This window comes from Hesperophylax consimilis, chromosome 18 (genome assembly GCF_061612785.1).
Source record: "Hesperophylax consimilis isolate HC1 chromosome 18, BYU_Hcon_1.0, whole genome shotgun sequence".
NCBI classification, from domain to species: Eukaryota; Metazoa; Arthropoda; class Insecta; order Trichoptera; family Limnephilidae; genus Hesperophylax; species Hesperophylax consimilis.
In genome coordinates, this window is record NC_142853.1 from 10,465,271 (window position 1) to 10,482,785 (window position 17,515).

General features: G+C 35.4%; 1 protein-coding gene across 1 annotated transcript in view; it reads left to right on the forward strand.

Annotated features, from left to right (window-relative positions):
* The window catches only part of LOC149415344 (uncharacterized), a 231,510-nt gene that overhangs the window by 51,334 nt on the left and 162,661 nt on the right, over nt 1-17,515 (forward strand). Inside the window, exon 3 of the mRNA XM_089642201.1 lies at nt 1,367-1,453. Coding sequence (XP_089498327.1) covers nt 1,367-1,453 — 87 coding nt within the window. The remainder of the gene's footprint in view (nt 1-1,366; nt 1,454-17,515) is intronic.

The window sequence follows — 17,515 nt, forward strand, 5'->3', positions numbered from 1 at the left end:
TATTTAAATAAATACATTCATCTAAATACATGGTATATAATGCAGTGTTATGTTTAAAAAAAGGAAGTTCATCAAAACTGCCACATGGCTGCATGTCTGCTGGTTCTACAGGGTTTTCCAATAAGAGGTGTTATTTTGAATCGCCCGCTATTTCGGTAGATGTTACTTTTGAAGCTGTCGTTTTTTGACATTTGACAAGTAGAAACTACGCCATTAATAAAAATGGAAAGATATACGCTTCAACAACGCATTGAAATTATTAAAATTCACTTGAGAGAATCAAATGCAAATCATTTTGAGTGATGAGGCCCATTTCCACCTCGGTGGATTGGTCAACAAGCAAAATTGTCGCATCTGGGGATCGGAAAACCTAAGAGTTATTGTTGAAAAGCCTCTCCATCCTCAACGTGTGACTGTTTGGTGCGGTTTATGGTCCGGCGGAGTCATTGGACCTTACTTTTTCGAAAATGAGGCCGGAGCAACAGTTATGATGTATGAATTTGCGATATCGAGAGATCATCAATGATTTTTTATGGCCGGAATTGGATGGTAATGATCTGGACAACGTTTAATTTCAACAAGACGGTGCTACGTGCCATATAAGCAATGAAACCATTGATCTTTTACGATTGAATATCAAAATAATACCTCTTATTAGAAAATCCTGTATAATACACGTACGAGTATGTAAACAACATATTCGTACCTTGGCTATTTTTGGGTTGTTTTTTCTACTGAAACTCGGTGTGGTTCCATAATATTTCATCAAAATGAAAATTCAAAACTCCTATAAAAAGTAATATAGATTCATTTTTTTTAATTTCATTTCATCACTTATCATGACTTTATATCTCTTTTTGTAGGTGTGTTGAATTGTCATTTTGATGAGATACCCGGTCACCACTTATTTATTGGTCGAGGGGTAAGGCTTCGACTAACACCCGCTAGGTTGCGGATTCAAATTCCGGCGTGCGCAATTAAATTTTAAGTGATAAATTTGTCTTATTTCACGATTTATCCATTTAAAATAATATATAGTATACTTGCGGCGCGCTTCAGAGTGGAAGATACTCTCAGTATCGCCCTGGTGTAGGACAATCATTCAGAATTGAAACATTGCTTGAAATGGCTTTAGTTGTGTTTGGTGACCAGATCTGAATAGCCAGGTACTCCTCCATCTTCCTCTTCCCCATCTCCTCCCCCGCCCCAATACTTTCAGCATCACAACATACCCCAATTGGGGATGCCATAGTCTCACTGGCTCCTGACGGTTTGGAGCAATTGGAACTTTTGTGCGGTATTCACATAATATTTAAATTTTTAAATGTACCTGATAATACATTAATTTATCGTTTCCTTATTACAGGAGTATGACAATACAGAACATTGGAACAGTTTGACGTCTACATTTCAGGAGTGCAACGCTATGCTGAACGAACCATATTATATACTGGTAATTTTTATTTATTTATTTACTTACATTAAAAAAAAATAATATTAACACTACCTATAACACGCTGAAGTTCACAATCCATATTACTCCATCCCTTGATACTCGTCTGTAAGTGGTTAAATGGGGAAATTGAAGAATTGACATCGATGGATTCGCGGGATGGAAAAAGTCGTATTCGTACCTCGTATCGTAAATTGTAAAATTATTAGAAGTTTACAAAATTATTGAATTGCTTTTTCGCCGTACTTATTTCATACTTGTGTTCGATAAATATGTTTTCCATGATAAGTTCGGTATTGCGCGAATATTTAATTTATACAGGGTGCGGCAGAGAGGACGGACGTTTTTGAGATGGGTAGTACTCTCCCCATCCGTCTATGAGAGAGGTGGGGGGGGGGGGTGCCGCTTGACTCGTTAGTTCCTAGCATTGTTTTACCAAGTTGTCGTCATGGAGCTGTGGACGGTGGAGCACTGCGTTTTCGCCTATGATTGTTTCGTCCAAAATAATGAGTCAGTCACCGTCGTACAGTGCGAGTTTCGTCGCCACTTCAACATTCATCGGAATAGAGCTGTTCCCTCTCGGAACACCATCCTTCGTTGGGTTGAATCACTTCGCAGTCGTGGTGAACTGATCAACGAAGACCAAGAGGAGCTCCACGAACAGTTCGAACTCCTGAAAATGTTGAACGCGTTCGACCAGCCTTTCTTCGCAGTCCGACTCGATCTGCCCGGAAACATGCTGCTGCACTTCGCCTCAGTGATCGTTCGGTAAGGCGAATTTTGCATATGGATCTCCGCTTTCACCCCTATATATTGGCCCCTATATAATTATATTTTAGATACTGTTTATTTTGTAAATTTTCGACACTTCCCCGAATTACCACCACTAAGGCGGTATAACCAGACACAATCGATAATTTGTCATTTTGAAATCGAATTCTTGGCAAAATTCTACAAAAAGCATAAATTGTTTTCGAAAGATTGGTATGTTACTAAAATTTTGTAAAAGTGTCTATTATTTTTATTACAACAACGTCATACCGTTGATCGCTGGGCAGATTTTTTAAAATTTTCAAACGAAATATTTTACTAGACAACATATGATTTCATATCATATAATAATACAGTATTATAAAACCACAAAACATCTAGAAAAGTTACCTTTAACAATTTTAATTTTACTTCAAATAAAATCACCAACTAAAAAAATCATCATTTTGTCTATTTATTTACGGACTTACAAATTGATATATTTCCGATTTTTTCACACTTATTTTATTTGGACATTATGAAAAACTTATAAATAAATGTGATAAAAAAATAATTTTTTAAAGTGTATAATTGTTATATTTTTACGATTTCGCGTTTACGGATTTTTATCTAATTTGTCTCCAGCGGCACCCAAACTGGCCGAAATATGGCAGCGTGTAGTTGTGTTGTTCTTGGTGCTTTTTGAAAAAACAAAGGTTGGTTAATTTATTTAATTGTCCATATATCTTGCATGTACCTTATATGGTATAGGGTTGTCTGAACGAATCAATATTCAGACAGATTACTTCAGATAATATATTTGGTGATTATTTTGTGTGTGTGTGTTTTTTTTTAATTTACAGGGAAAAGAATCAACTAACAATGAATTATTGTCATTGTGAAGCAAATAATGTCTATAATTGTAATGCGTGTAATTTATGTTATAATATTATTATGTTTATATGTAATACCTCCAATATAATAGGAATAGTCGATATTATTGTGACCGGAGAGTCATTAATACCCGGCGTTGCGTGAGTTAAACGCATACAACATTACCTTGTATATACGGTGTCGGGAAATTTGTAGTACAATTACGGTGTCCGATTTAACCGTAAATACCGCAGTAATTGTGAACAATATGCTAGTATTAGTACCCGACATTGCGTGAGTTACACGCCTACAACATTTTTTGTGTACATGGTGTCGGGAAACTCGTAAATATTTTTTTTTTTACAAATTTTGCTTTATTCTGTAGAATTAAGAATAAAATATCAGTATGGCAAATTTCGATCAAATAAGATCGATTGTGAGTTTCTTATCTAATTATTTGTGCTATATTTGTCTTATTTTCTTTATTTCATACTCACTTAGATGTCAAGGTCACAAGTAACAACTTATTCCCTGAAAATGCTGGAACCGAGAATTCATTTTTAATATTGTCTGAACCATACTGTAGAACATCGCTACTTGCGGCTTTCAGTAGAACGAATACGGTATAGCTATCTCGTTCTAAAATTGACCGATTGTGAGAGCCGTCTTTCGAAGAAATCTGGGATTCAGATTTCTGGTTATTATTTGGCTTTAAGAATCGAAATCTGGCAGAAAACGGCTAAACAGGTAGGTACTTCTCAACTCTCCTCTTCCCCGCATGTCCTTTTCTTCGTGCTTCCTTCAACCGAAAAATATACCCCGGGTTGGGGATGCCTACAATTGTCGCACTAGCTCCGGGCAGCTGGAACTCTTGTGCAGAAACATAAGAGAAAAAAAAAAAACTAAATATCCCGACCGTCGCCTTTTATTTCGGGCACAATGCACCACTAACACAATCACCAGGAACAAGATTACATGGAGATGAATGATGGAATTGCCGAACGTCACAGCGGTGCTGCTAGGGTCTGTTATCTATGTAAGGATATTGTGTCAGCGCTTTATTAGCAGCAGACACATACCTGGACGGACCTCGTGCTGACACTGTTGGTGGACGCGGTGGACTCTTTCGCTGCAGCAGCTGGTCCAGTTTCCTCATCACCTAGGATTATTGCTGCAGAGTCTCCATCTTCTATCTTCGTGTCACCTGTTAATGTACTTCATTTTATTTAACCTAATTTCACTTTATTTTTGTAATATTTATATTATTGTAATTCCTTCATAAACTGTAAAGCGCCAATTGTCCAATAAATAAAGAAAATAAATAAATAAATATTACATTGCTATTAAGAATATATTCGTGTAACTATCCGCGTATACAATTAATGCTATAATTATATGTACATATTTTATCTACCTATTTGGCAATGAACACCACAAACTCAGTATGATTGCAACAATATTTGTTTGCAGGTATTTAAATTAGATATGCAACTGGTGGTAAATTTGCCGGATACCGGATATCCGGCGTATGCCTTGACCGGATGGCCGAATATTCGGCTGCCGGATATCCGGCCATTACTAAGCTTGAATTGAATTGATAAGAAAGTGCACGGCATCATTTGACGATCAGTTGCGCGACTTCGTTCGCTTTGTTCGGTCGTCGAATTAGTTGGTAATGCGTTACTATGTTACTATTTAGTACATAGTATTTATTTACTAATCCTTGGTAAAATATACCTACTCTTTTTTGTTAATGATATACACTTGAAATATACGATAAATTTTCAGAATCGCTGGACAATCTTTGAATATATTTTTTTTAATAAAACTTTGATTCAATTTAATTATAGTTTTGACAGTTCGACGTCATGTTTTTTTTATTGTATGTATGACCTTGACTTTTGCCCTAAGTTCTCTTTTAATCTAAATACGCACATATTGTTAAATAATCCTAACTAAGAACACAATAACCCATTATGTGTATCTCCACCAACCTAAATAGTTTTCTTTTACAGTAATTAACTCAAACAAAAGAGTTATTTTTCAAAAAAATATTCGTTGAGTTTCTGAAATTTTACCAAATATACATACAGGGTGTGCCGTAAATAGTGGATAACCCTTCAACTGTGGATGAACTGTGTTTTATAAAAGTCCCACGGTTTTACGATATAATTTGAATTTTTTGACACCCTTACTAAGGTATTCTTCGTAGCCATGGTCACGAATTGACAAACACGTGCTGTATATTTCTTACAAACATATTATTCCATTTTAATGTTATCATTTTCTTGAATTCATTGTTGTAATGAAATATGTTCTACCTATCGTAACATAACCTAAAGGTTCAAGATAACTATTCAGGATCGTAACTTTCGCTTGTAATTATTGTCTTTAGCTGTGTTTGGTGAATAATAATAATTATATTGAAATTTTATCGTGAGTGAAGTGAAATGGCATCAGCTGGTAACAAGAAGTCTCCCCTCTGGAAATATTTCAGTGTTTGTGACACCGACCCTCGCTACGCCTTGTGTTCGTTTTGTAAAGTGAAGATTTCGAGGGGAGGGGAAGGAAAACATGCTGGAACCTCGGCGCTGTGGAACCACGTGCAGATGAAGCACCCAAAACAGTGCACCTTACTTAAGATATCGAAGGAAATATCAAAAAATATCCCCTTGACAAAAGACACGCAAGTAAGTACTTTTTTATATGTTTGTATTTTCGTAGTAAGAAATCAATTTGATTTATTGAAACAAATACTTTGTTTTTAACAACTAATTTATTAAAAAAAAATTCAGCAAACAGTTTCGTTTGCTTCAAGCCTTATTTATCAGGGTAAAAATTTCAACTAAATAAAAATACACAGTGTGGGCATATAGTATACACACAAAGAGGGAAATAGAGTTAAAAAAAAAGAACAATGAAAAAGAGTAAAAAAAATCCAGTAAAAATACTAAAAAATCCCCGCCACCTCTTAATCCCTTCCTATCTTGGTGTTCTGTGTGTTTCTTTTGTATACAATTTTGTCCCATTCTGTTATATGAGGGTCATCCAGAAAGTAAGGTTACAAGGGCTCTTGAGGTCGGGTGATTTTTTGTTTCGAAGTTGGCGCACATGGCATGTAGGGCAATAATATAATAATATCCTAACGGCCAGTTTTTTTGATCCCGCGTGTTTGTCAGCCTTTTTTTTCAGTCACAGTAAATTCTTCCGATGGAGAGAACTCCCGTCCGTTTTTTGACTTTGCAAAACAATACTGCCGCGAATATCCATCGGATATTCGTGGAAGTTTATGGGAGTGATGTGATGTGTCGACAACATGTCACGAAGTGGGTTAGGTTGTTCAAAGAAGGCCGTACTGATACTCATGACGAGGCAAGGAGTCGGAGACCATCAGTGATTTCTGACGAACTTGTGCAAAAAATTGAAGAACAAGTGCGAAATGACCGCCGCGTGACGCTTGACGACCTACACGAAGAATTTCTTGACATTTATCGAAGTCTCCCTGATATAGGTGATATTGTGTCGGAAAGAACTTGGCTACAAGAAGTTGTGTGCAAGATGGGTGCCCAGAATCGAGCAAAATCGCGTAATCATGAATCGCTTATCTCTGTCTCACTATCCATTGTTCTGTTTTATATTCTGTCTCCCTCATATGTCCGAACTTCTTATTTTTGTTTAGTACAAATTTTTAGAATGAAGAAGCTTAAAGCGAAGTCGATTGGTGAGTAAAGTTAGTTAAATTAGTGTAAAAACAAAGTGTTTCATTCAGTAACTTTTTTTGTTCGTCCAATTGGCAAAAATTGTAAATACTTTCATTAATTTTGACAAATCGTCATAACAACACTCAGACTGATAGCCACTGAATATATAAGCTAAATACTGAACTATGAACCTTATTCTCCATATATAATATATGAATGGTTTCGACTGAACCGATGGAAATCTGCACCATATGTGAGAATTTTCAACTCGAGGTCTGCGTATACGGCGCACAGTGCTGCGGTCCCATTCAAGGCTAGGGACAAAATTAAAAAAATAATGGAACATATTCGCCCAAATAATGAATATTCTTGTAGTTTGGGTGCGAAATGCATGCTGCTTATCGGCAAAAAAAATCACACACGGAGAAAAATGAGAACGGTTTTTTTATCACTATACTGTTAAAAATGTGACTGATCGTTCATAATATATCTGAATTTGTATTCAACGCAGGTGGCCTTGTTCGAATAAATATAATTTATTTATTTATTTCACGCCTATTAAGGCTGTTACATACATATATTTAAAAATATATTTACGAAATTGTATACGCAAATAGTGCAGGAAACGACTGTTTAAAACAATTGCACAAAAATAAATAGAAAGACAAAATATCATTGAACTTGACAAAATTATAATAATCATACATAAATCAAGTAAAAAAATCTTAATTATAATAAATAAATATTTAAAAAAAACAATTAAACTTTTTATAACTGAATTAATAACACTCCCCATAAATACAAGCACATTTTTATGGGGCACAACTTTGAATAAAAATATGGACACAAAAGTAAATAATTATAAAAATGAAATTTTATATTTTTTCTCCTAATAAATTTGTTTTGAAAAACTGCCTAATAAATATCATTGTAATATTTGTGTACCTATTTATCTATACTTGTCTGTTTATTCTTATTTTGTTAATTTTAATTATACGTTTATCTAGACGAAGAAACCATTGGTTTTAAAACATGACGATTTTTATGATTTAATATCGCGTTTTTTTTTATTTAAAGCAAAAACAAAAATTCCCAAAATACGTTGGATAGTAGTTAGTAGCTCTCACACTCGAAATAAACACAAACAAACTAGATATTTACTACTGATGCTTAAACTCTGAGCTTTGTGTTGATATTGCACTTGTCCTATTAAATAATACATCATGTCTACTGACCTTGTTCATCGTTACATGTAATTATTTCTGGGATTTTTTGTTGCTAATTAGATCAATGCATTTAGGAATTCAATGCGTAGGAATGTTTTTTATTTATGTGACATTTAAAAAAATAATAATTTTGTTTCTAACCTTTCCGGACCGCAGCACAGTGCGGCGGCTGCGGCCGGAGCGACTGAAGCGATTCAATTAGATCTGCCTGACCGGATTGTTTGTGGCCAATCCGTTCAGTCGCTGCTCGAGCAGTAACCTTGTAGTACTTGCGCGTGACGGTTTCCATCCGGTTGTATGAATTTTACAAAATGGCTACATGGTCCAAAGGTTTTTTATCAGAATTCATTGAGTTATTTAAAACACTTGAGTCATTGTGGTTAATAAAATCAAAAGACTACTATAATAAAGAAAAGCGGAACGATGGTTATGAGCTTCTTTTGAATAAAGTTTTGACGTTTGATGCAACAGCTAATCGTGATACAATTACGAAGAAAATAAATAATATACGTAGTTCTTTCAGAAAAGAATTTAAAAAAGTTGAAGCATCTCTGGCATCTGGTGCATCTGCTGATCAAGTTTATAAACCAAAACTATGGTATTACAATGAACTTATATTTTTGAAAGATCAAGAAGAGTCCCTGGATTCAACTTCAAGTACAGATAGTCTAGAGGTGAGTCAAAATATTATTTAATAATTATATTATGACCTTAGAAATGAGATCTGTACCGATTCGGTTGTCGCTAATTTAAGTAAAACTGTTTGACTCCTAGACCCCAGACAGACAAATGAAAACGACTGATTATAATTATTAGAGAAAAAACAGGTAATTATTGCCCGCTTAAGGAAATCTTGTGTGAAAATTGATTTGATATAGTTTTGGTCCTAACCAGCATATTACATAACAATATCTACGCCTTTGAGGTTATTTTTTCACAAAATCGGCAATATAAAAAAATGTATAGTAATTATATATAAATATGTATACTTAATAATTAATTACTTATCAAATGCTTCCATAGATTATATTTCACCGTAACCAAATTTAAAAAAAATTCAATTAACCGAAAAATACGGCTAAATGTACAGTTATTTTATTTTATTTTTTATATCAACTCCACACAGGAGGCCCTGAAGAAAATAATTTCCCTCAGGGCCTATGTCATCTTTGGGGATGCTGTGTGGAGGGTCTTTTTGAGGAGAGGAAGGAGTGAACTTGGGTCTTGAAGAGTCCCATGTTGTAGGAGGGAGGAAACACAGAGGCCGGCAGTTCGTTCCACAGCCGAGCTGTTGAACTTAAGGACGAATCGTAGAAACGACCCGTTCTCATGTGACAAATGTCAACTGTGTACAAATGTTGGGCGCGCGTTTGGCGTGTATCCCGACTACGCACCGGTGCCGAAGGGATCAATGACGCTAGTTCCTCAGAGCATCTTCCATTGTAATACCGTTATAATATATTGTAATAGTTATTGCCCATTTGTTCGTAGTAATTCCCACAACAAGGACACTGATTGCCCACATAAATGATTTGATAAAATCATTAGAAAAACAACCTAAAAATGGTACACACTTATATATTTTGTTATGTTATCAATAATAATTTGTAAATCATTAAGATAATAAGAAATACTTCGTCAGTAGGAATATTTGTTAAGATTTGTTTGTTTGAATATTTGTTAACATCTGTTAAGATTTCGGTGAAATATTTAAATACGTTGGTGAGAAAAGGTCTATCAAAATGAGAGTGGGCCACAGACATAGGAATTAATAGACGAGAAGATAAAGGCGAGGGGTAAAATCAACTGTTGAAGAACGAAGGGAGTGAAGATGACTGTGATTCGTCAATAAATCAATCTGACAGTAAATAGGCATCTCGCATTATAATATCACAATTTACTTCTTAAAAGTAAAATCTGCTTTGAATGAATAGACATTTTTACATGGGAGCGCAAATTACTCGCCACGTTATGAACAAATTTGCGAAGTCCAAATTCGGCAAAGTAAGGCAGCTTCTATATTCAGAGTCGTAGTTAGTTTCAGAGTATTTAGTTAAGACACTTTTATAAATGTTCATAATTTACTTCCCAGCAACCAACCAGCTTTGTGTTTCGCGGCCAGACGTTTCTCGATGTGATAGTAACAACTGATTCATATTATACGATGTGAATATGCTTAAAATAAAATAAAATAATGCTTATATATGGAATGTAATACGAAAATTGGGTTTATTCTCTTTTTTCGCATCTATTTTTACCAGTTTTCATAGTACAAGTAAACATTTTGCCGTGTTATTTCGTAAAATGAACCGATGATGCCTCGACCATAGTTCGCACAAGAATGATGACGTCACGTTTTCAAATATCACTTGAGGCCGTACGCGAGCCCAGCCGGCTCAATGGAACCGGTATGGGGAGTGGGGATAATACGCTTTTAATCACTTAGGGCAGGTCTACTAATATTCATATGTCTATGGAGTGGGCAATCACTAGTTGCGGGCAATTATAGTCTAGATTACCCTATAGTCGGAGAAAATTTCGATATTTAATACCGTTTGATCAATTTCAAGGAAGTATGAAAAAGTGCATTGAAGGCAGTCAGTAAAATGGTATTTTGTTCAGAAAGATCTTAAAAATACAGTTATTCACCAAATTAAAATTAAACGATAATAATTTACGTACATTTCTTAACACTTTCTTAACTTAATCGATTTTTTTTGGAAACTTTTGTTTTTTGAAATCTTATGGGTTAAGGACTCGATTTCCTCGAAAACGCAAGCTCTAATCCAAAAAGACGTACCACAAAAAATCGACTTAAAATTTTAACTAGTTTTCAGTTTGTGTCATGTTTTTCCGAACACCGTGTAAACAGCATAATGCATAATGAAAAGAAGTGGTGCAACTTACGCAACAATATCAGAAATATAATTAAGAGGAACGGCTGCGCGGACTTTTCCATACAAATTTAAATTTAGATTTATGGCTAAAATACCAAATTAAACTGATTTATATGTATTTTACTCAAAATGTCGAAAGTACCTACGTCTGTGAGTTCGATTTTTAAACTAGGTCAAATAGGTTACATACCTATGTAACCTATTTAACCTAGTTTTTTGAATTATAAAATATAGCCCAGAAAAGATGACGATTTTTTCATGATTTTTGGAGTTATCTTTGATATTTTTTTGTGACTAAATCGAAGACAGTTCTGAAAATAAAATCTTACACATCCTGTCTCAAGAATATGAAAACATTATTTGTAAAAAAATTCTTCAAAAAAGAATTTTGTTAAAAATTAAGTAAAAAAAACCCAAATTTAGTCCAACGAAATTTTTTATTGAATATTACATTCAATTTGGCCTTTTTCTCATTCGTACCAAGCGGGCATGAGGTAAGCCATCGCGGGCCGGGGGGATGGACGCTAACCGGCCAAACAAATACTTTCATTCTTTTGCGTGTCGGGTGTCTAGAGTAGGTAAGCCGTGGGTCGTGGGCCGGGGGCCGGGGCTGGGGCAGGCGGTCTGGAACAGAATCGCCCGACAAATAAATGTATGCTTGTATGTATAACTACGTCAATCGTAATACATCAACACTAACAGTCTACATGGGTGTTCCTGTGTGTGTGTTTCTTCTTTCGTAGAATTCTACATTCGCAATTGCTATTCATCTCGAGGCCCTGTTTATGTTTATGGATAATATTATTTTAAACTCAATACCCAGTTTGTAATTAATCAAACGTTTATTAGGGTACATACGTTATTAACTAACTAACTAATCATCACGCCGTTTCTCTGCAGGGGCAGGCAGAGAGGACGGACCGCTAAACAACTAGGTCTTGGCACACACTCCTTGCCTCATTCACATTCATACATCGTCTCATATATACTCTTCTATTGTTCTGACTCTTGACATGGCTTGACTCAAGTATCTGATTCACTTGGTCGTGCCATGTCTTCCTCGGGCGTCCCCGACTTCTGCTACCATTCGCATTCGCATCATATATTTTCCTTACACTCCTTTCTTTGCTAATTCGCTCTACATGCACAAACCATCTAAGCGTCCCTTTCTTGATCTTACTCATTACGCTTACATCAGCCTTGCACTCTTTGCGGAACTCCACATTCCTCACACGATCATACATGGTTTTACCACACATACGCCTCAGGGATCTCATTTCAACATCGTTCAATCTACTTTCATCCTTTCTTTACCAGTTCCATGCCTCACTTCCATACATCAAGGTAGGTACCAGCACTCCATTGTGGACTGCTAACTTCGCTTCTTTGGACAATTTTTTGTTAGCGCCAACTGCGTTCAGTCCTCCATTAATGGAGTTACTTCTTACTCTTCTTTCAATATCTCTGTCAGCCTTCCCATCTCTCTAGAACAAGCTTCCTAAATACACAAACTCATCCACCTGCTCCAAGTATTCCTCATTCACAGCTATATTGCACACTGTTTTCGTACTCTCTCTTTCAAACACCAATACTTTAGACTTACTTACATTCATCATTAACTCATTCTTCATGCATACTTCGTTCATCCTAGACACGAGAGACTGCAGATCATCCATACATTATTGATTGTCATAATTGTGTTTTAGGGCGAAAATGGACACATGGTAAGCCACCCAGCATGCACCGGAAAAAGAGGAGGTCCAATTTCAAAAAGTCAGAAAGAACACAGGATAGGCGAAACAAAATGCATTACCATAAAAAAAATAATTATACCTGATCGTATTTATTTTTTACAGTAGAAATATAATATTATTTTTTACTTTCAGTTCGTCCGTAAACGATGTTGAAGATAGGCAGGTTAAATTTCTCAATAAGGATTTATTCGATACTGACATTTCGGTTGTGGTGAGTTCGTAACATTCTGAAATATAAAAATACCTAATCCTTATTTTTAGTTCATATAATGAATTTATGCCGCCTTTCAACAGTTGGCGGTGTAACTATCAACATACTTGCCTTCCAATAAGTTTATAAAGGGGTTCGAATCTCGGAAATGGCAATTTTATTTTAATTTTTTTATTAAATTTAATATTTATTATTTTTTTTATTATATTCTGTGATTTTTCACTGGTCTACCCTAGTTTAGTACAGGGTGTTCGGGGGTAAAGTGCATAAACTTCGGGAGGTGATTCTAAAGGTGACCGGATAAATCATCAAAATCATAATTCATCACATCTTTAAAAAGTTATATAAAGTCATGGAAAGTGATGAAACAAAAACTTTATTAACTGGGTTAAGTAGGTTAGGTTAGGTTTAAAAATTTTTTTTTTCGTCGTTTTGACTTTATATCACTTTAAAGGTGTGTTGAATAGTCACTGTGTTGAGTTATCATGGAACCGATTCTAAATTATGGTAGAAGTAAAAAAGATAAATAACTTTGTTCTAATTTCAAATATTATTTTCTCCATGCAATCAATTCATATAAATTATTAACAAGTATGGTGGTGTTACACTTACTCTTGTACTGTAGTTGAGTTAATTTACGTCAATGATTCTCATTGATGTGTTCAATTGATCGTTTACAGAGGCAATTACTATTTGCTACTTCTGTCTGGGGGGAAGTAGTGAGTTATATTGATTGAGCGCATTGAAAAGAGACAGCCGATTGATCGTTTCATCTTGCGATTGTCAATCGTTCGTTCGGTTCAGTTGCTCGTCAGACGGCAAACATGACGGACGTATCTAGCCCTCCGGAATTCTGTTCCATCTCGGAGCGAGATTTTGTTTTACTTGTAATTGCATTATATCGCGATTGTCCAGAGTTATGGAGAGTGAAATCAATACATTACGCTAACAAAAATAAAAGAAGTGCCGCTTTACAAAAAATGCTTGGTGTTTTAAAAAAATACAAGCCTGATTACAGTGAAGATCAATTGAAAAAGAAAATTAATATTTTACGTACAAATTTTAATAAAGAGTGTCAAAAGATGGAGCAAAAATTACTATCGGGTGCATTTAGCGATGAAATTCCGGAACCAAAATTATGGTATTATAATGATATTATTTTCATAAAAGATCAAGACGAGATATCAGAAACTGGAAGTTCTGGGGTGAGTAAAAAAATCATGAATTTCACTGTTCGCACATTGTAAATGATACCCATTGTTTCTGCGGTGACAGGATAACTTATCAAAATGACAATTCAACAAACATTTAACAAGTGGTGGAACAAAAACATAAGAATAAATATGTTACGTAGGTAAGGTTAGTTTTATTTATTTATTTAAACGACCATAGGGCTTTTACAGATAATAAATTATACAGATCTTATATCTTAAATGATAAATATAGGTTATAAAAAAATATACAAAAATATACGAGTTAACAAAATATAGGTACAAATAATTGAGATGAAAAATAGAGAATCTGCCAAAATCCTCCAAATCAATTTTAATGATTATATGAAAGTATAAAAATAGGGTAAATTTTGGATAGGGCCTGACACGCTTATTACGAATAATTTTTAGAAAAAAACTTTATATTCGCCTTAATTACTATAAAATAACACTTTTTGCATTTCGGGCGGCGGAAAATTATGCATTTTGATTTTCAATTGCATAAAACCAAAATTCACTTCGCGAATCGATGTGGCGACAACGCGACGCCATTAGGAACGCACTGTTATGTTGGTATCACTGATGCAAACAAGAGCTAAATACGACCGTTGCTATCTTCAATATGGTTTGTGATACAAAGGAAAGTGCCCCTTAATAACGCCTGCTCGCGTCAAGGCAAGAAAAACATCCCAGTTTTCAACTAGTTTACCGGCTACGCTAGGTTTGTGTAACATGGTTTGTGATACAAATCAATGTATCAGGGATACCAACATAACAGTGACGTACCTAATGGCAGCTGATTGCCGCTGCATCGATTCGCGAAGTGAATTTTGGTTAACGCAATTGAAAATTTAAATTCATAATTTTCCGCCGCCCGAAATGCAAAAAGTGTTCTTTTATAGTAATTAAGGCGAATATAAAGTTTTTTTCTAAAAAATATTCGTAATAAGCGTGTCAGGCCCTATCCAAAAATTACCAAAAATAGTTTGCAGAGTAGTAGAAATAGTTCGCACATACTCCGTTTAATGTTTGTCAAGTTCATATTTGACATACAGATTTAAGCCTGGTACACACGCAAAGCTCACATCAAAAGTTAATGTACAGCGCATCATCTTTTCTACCGACACACGACGCTATCAAATATTTCTTCCTATGGTAGGAGAGGGGGTCAGTTGAATTCGAGAGCGGCCGAGGAACATAATTTCATCTGTCAAAGTGACAACTTTACTTACTGACAGCTTGAGCACGTCTTTTATGTTTCTAAATTTACTAGCACACATGACGATATGAGCTAACATAATAAATAAGAAATGCATTATTAGGCTGCTTATGTCATGGCTGTCAAAGGGAACACGGAACTTAGTTGGTAGCTCCGTAATTAAAATGACCCCCTCTCCTTTTTACGGCGGAGAGGGGGACGCATAACTTTTCAAATATCGCGTCGGGAGCGGTTACGTAAAATAAATTCGGTTAGCGAAGTTCAGAACCACACTTATAGCGCGTTATCTTTTTACGTGTGTCGGGTCTGTATGGGATTGTATGGCGAGCGCTATTGTGCTTTATATTATTTGTTGATGTGAGCTTTGCGTGTGTACCAGGCTTTAATAACAATGTGTTTATAGGCTGATAGACATTCAGTACCGTTAGTGTTCACGCAATATTTATTCCCTGCACTGTGTAGTCGGTTCATTACTGAATTTATTTCTGCTTTGGTACCTGCAATGTTACAATGGTAAGGTACCTTCTGACGAACCGTTCTACTAGGCACATGCATCATTTTTCATCACTTTTGATGACTTCACTGTGTAGAGTTACCGTGGAACCGTTCCCGCAGATGTCCGCGAAGCGAGCGACTGGGGCGAACACATTACTGACGCGTCGGTTGAATAATTTCAATTGAAACCACAATCATTTAAACACATTGTCAGTTAGGCCAGTCAATAAAGGCTCAAAATGAGGCTAACCCAAACATTAATTCCTCCGTCGATGAAATTTTTGCAGTCACGTGGAGTATCATTTAGGGGTGACGAATGACAAGAGATCCAACAAAATATTTAACGGGAAGCTAGTTATTTTTAGCAAAAACTGAAAAAAAATTATAACTCTCGCTGGAAAAGTACTTCTTTCGAGAACTCTTCACATATTGTTAGTATTAATTAACATCCACCTGATTAAATAGAAATCCAAAAATTTTTGTAGAGAAGTGTTTTTTTTAAAAGAGATTTGTTTTTTAATTCTATTGTTGCCGGGAAAATTCCTCCCTACAATTTTTGATCACGGAGTGTCTTTATATTGGTGTTTGCTTTATTTAATCAAGAGATCCAACTTTTTTTTCTTTTGGAACATGCTTTTTTGATATCAGTCAAAAATATCGCTCCGGAAAAATCCTCTGTCCAATTTTTTTACGCCAAGTTGATGGGATAGCTATGTAAAAACGATTTCTGCAAAGATCCAACAAAATTTTTAACGGTAACCTATTTTTTAAAATTAATTTCGAACGCACGCTCATTTCGCGTGATTTTTGGATGAACGTGAGCCCGCGGGGTAAGGGGCGGGGTAAGGGGAGGGGTAGGGCTAGTGCCATTGAGAGGTGAGGCGTATTTATCGTACCCAGTAAAAGTACCGGGTATTTCCATGCGATACTTTGTACTTGTGACAGATCGCTAAAATACCTGGTTCCAAAATACTCACGAGTATTTTATACCGGGACTAAATATTTATTTTTAATAGGTACTTTTAGCAGGTATTTTTGATAGGTATTTTTGACAAGTATTTTTAATGGGTATTTTTGATGGGTATTTTTAGTAGGTATTTTTAATGGGTATTTTTTAGTAGGTATTTTTGATAGGTATTTTCGATGGGTATTTTTGATGGGTATTTTTGATAGGTATTTTAAATGGGTATTTTTAGTAGGTATTTCTGATAGGTATTTTCGACTGGTATTTGACCTGATATGTAGTGAAGGGAAAAATGTGAGGAATTTTTCGAAACGGAATTCCGTAACTACCCCCCCCCCTCGGATTTCAAATAATTTGTGGGGAGTAGCCATTTTTCAAAAAAAAAGTTGGGAATTATGGTTTACAGAAATTCTCTATAACAACCCCCCCCCCATGGATTTCAAATATTATGTGGGGAGTATTCATTTTGAAATTTTTTGTGGGGAATAATGTTTTTCAGAAATTCTGTAACAACCCCCCCCCCCACGGATTACGAATAATAAAACGGGGAATCAAATCATGCTCCCGTAGAGTATTTGTGGGGAAATATGTGGTGGGCAGAATTTATTATCCTGAATCAATCCTCAGGTCGGTATTAAATACTCTTGAGTATTTTGTCACCGGTATTTTTACCAGGTATTTTTTCGTACCTGTACTCATTGTACCCAGTAACGAAAAGTACTCATAGGACCCATCTCTAGTGCCATTCGGGAATACGCTAC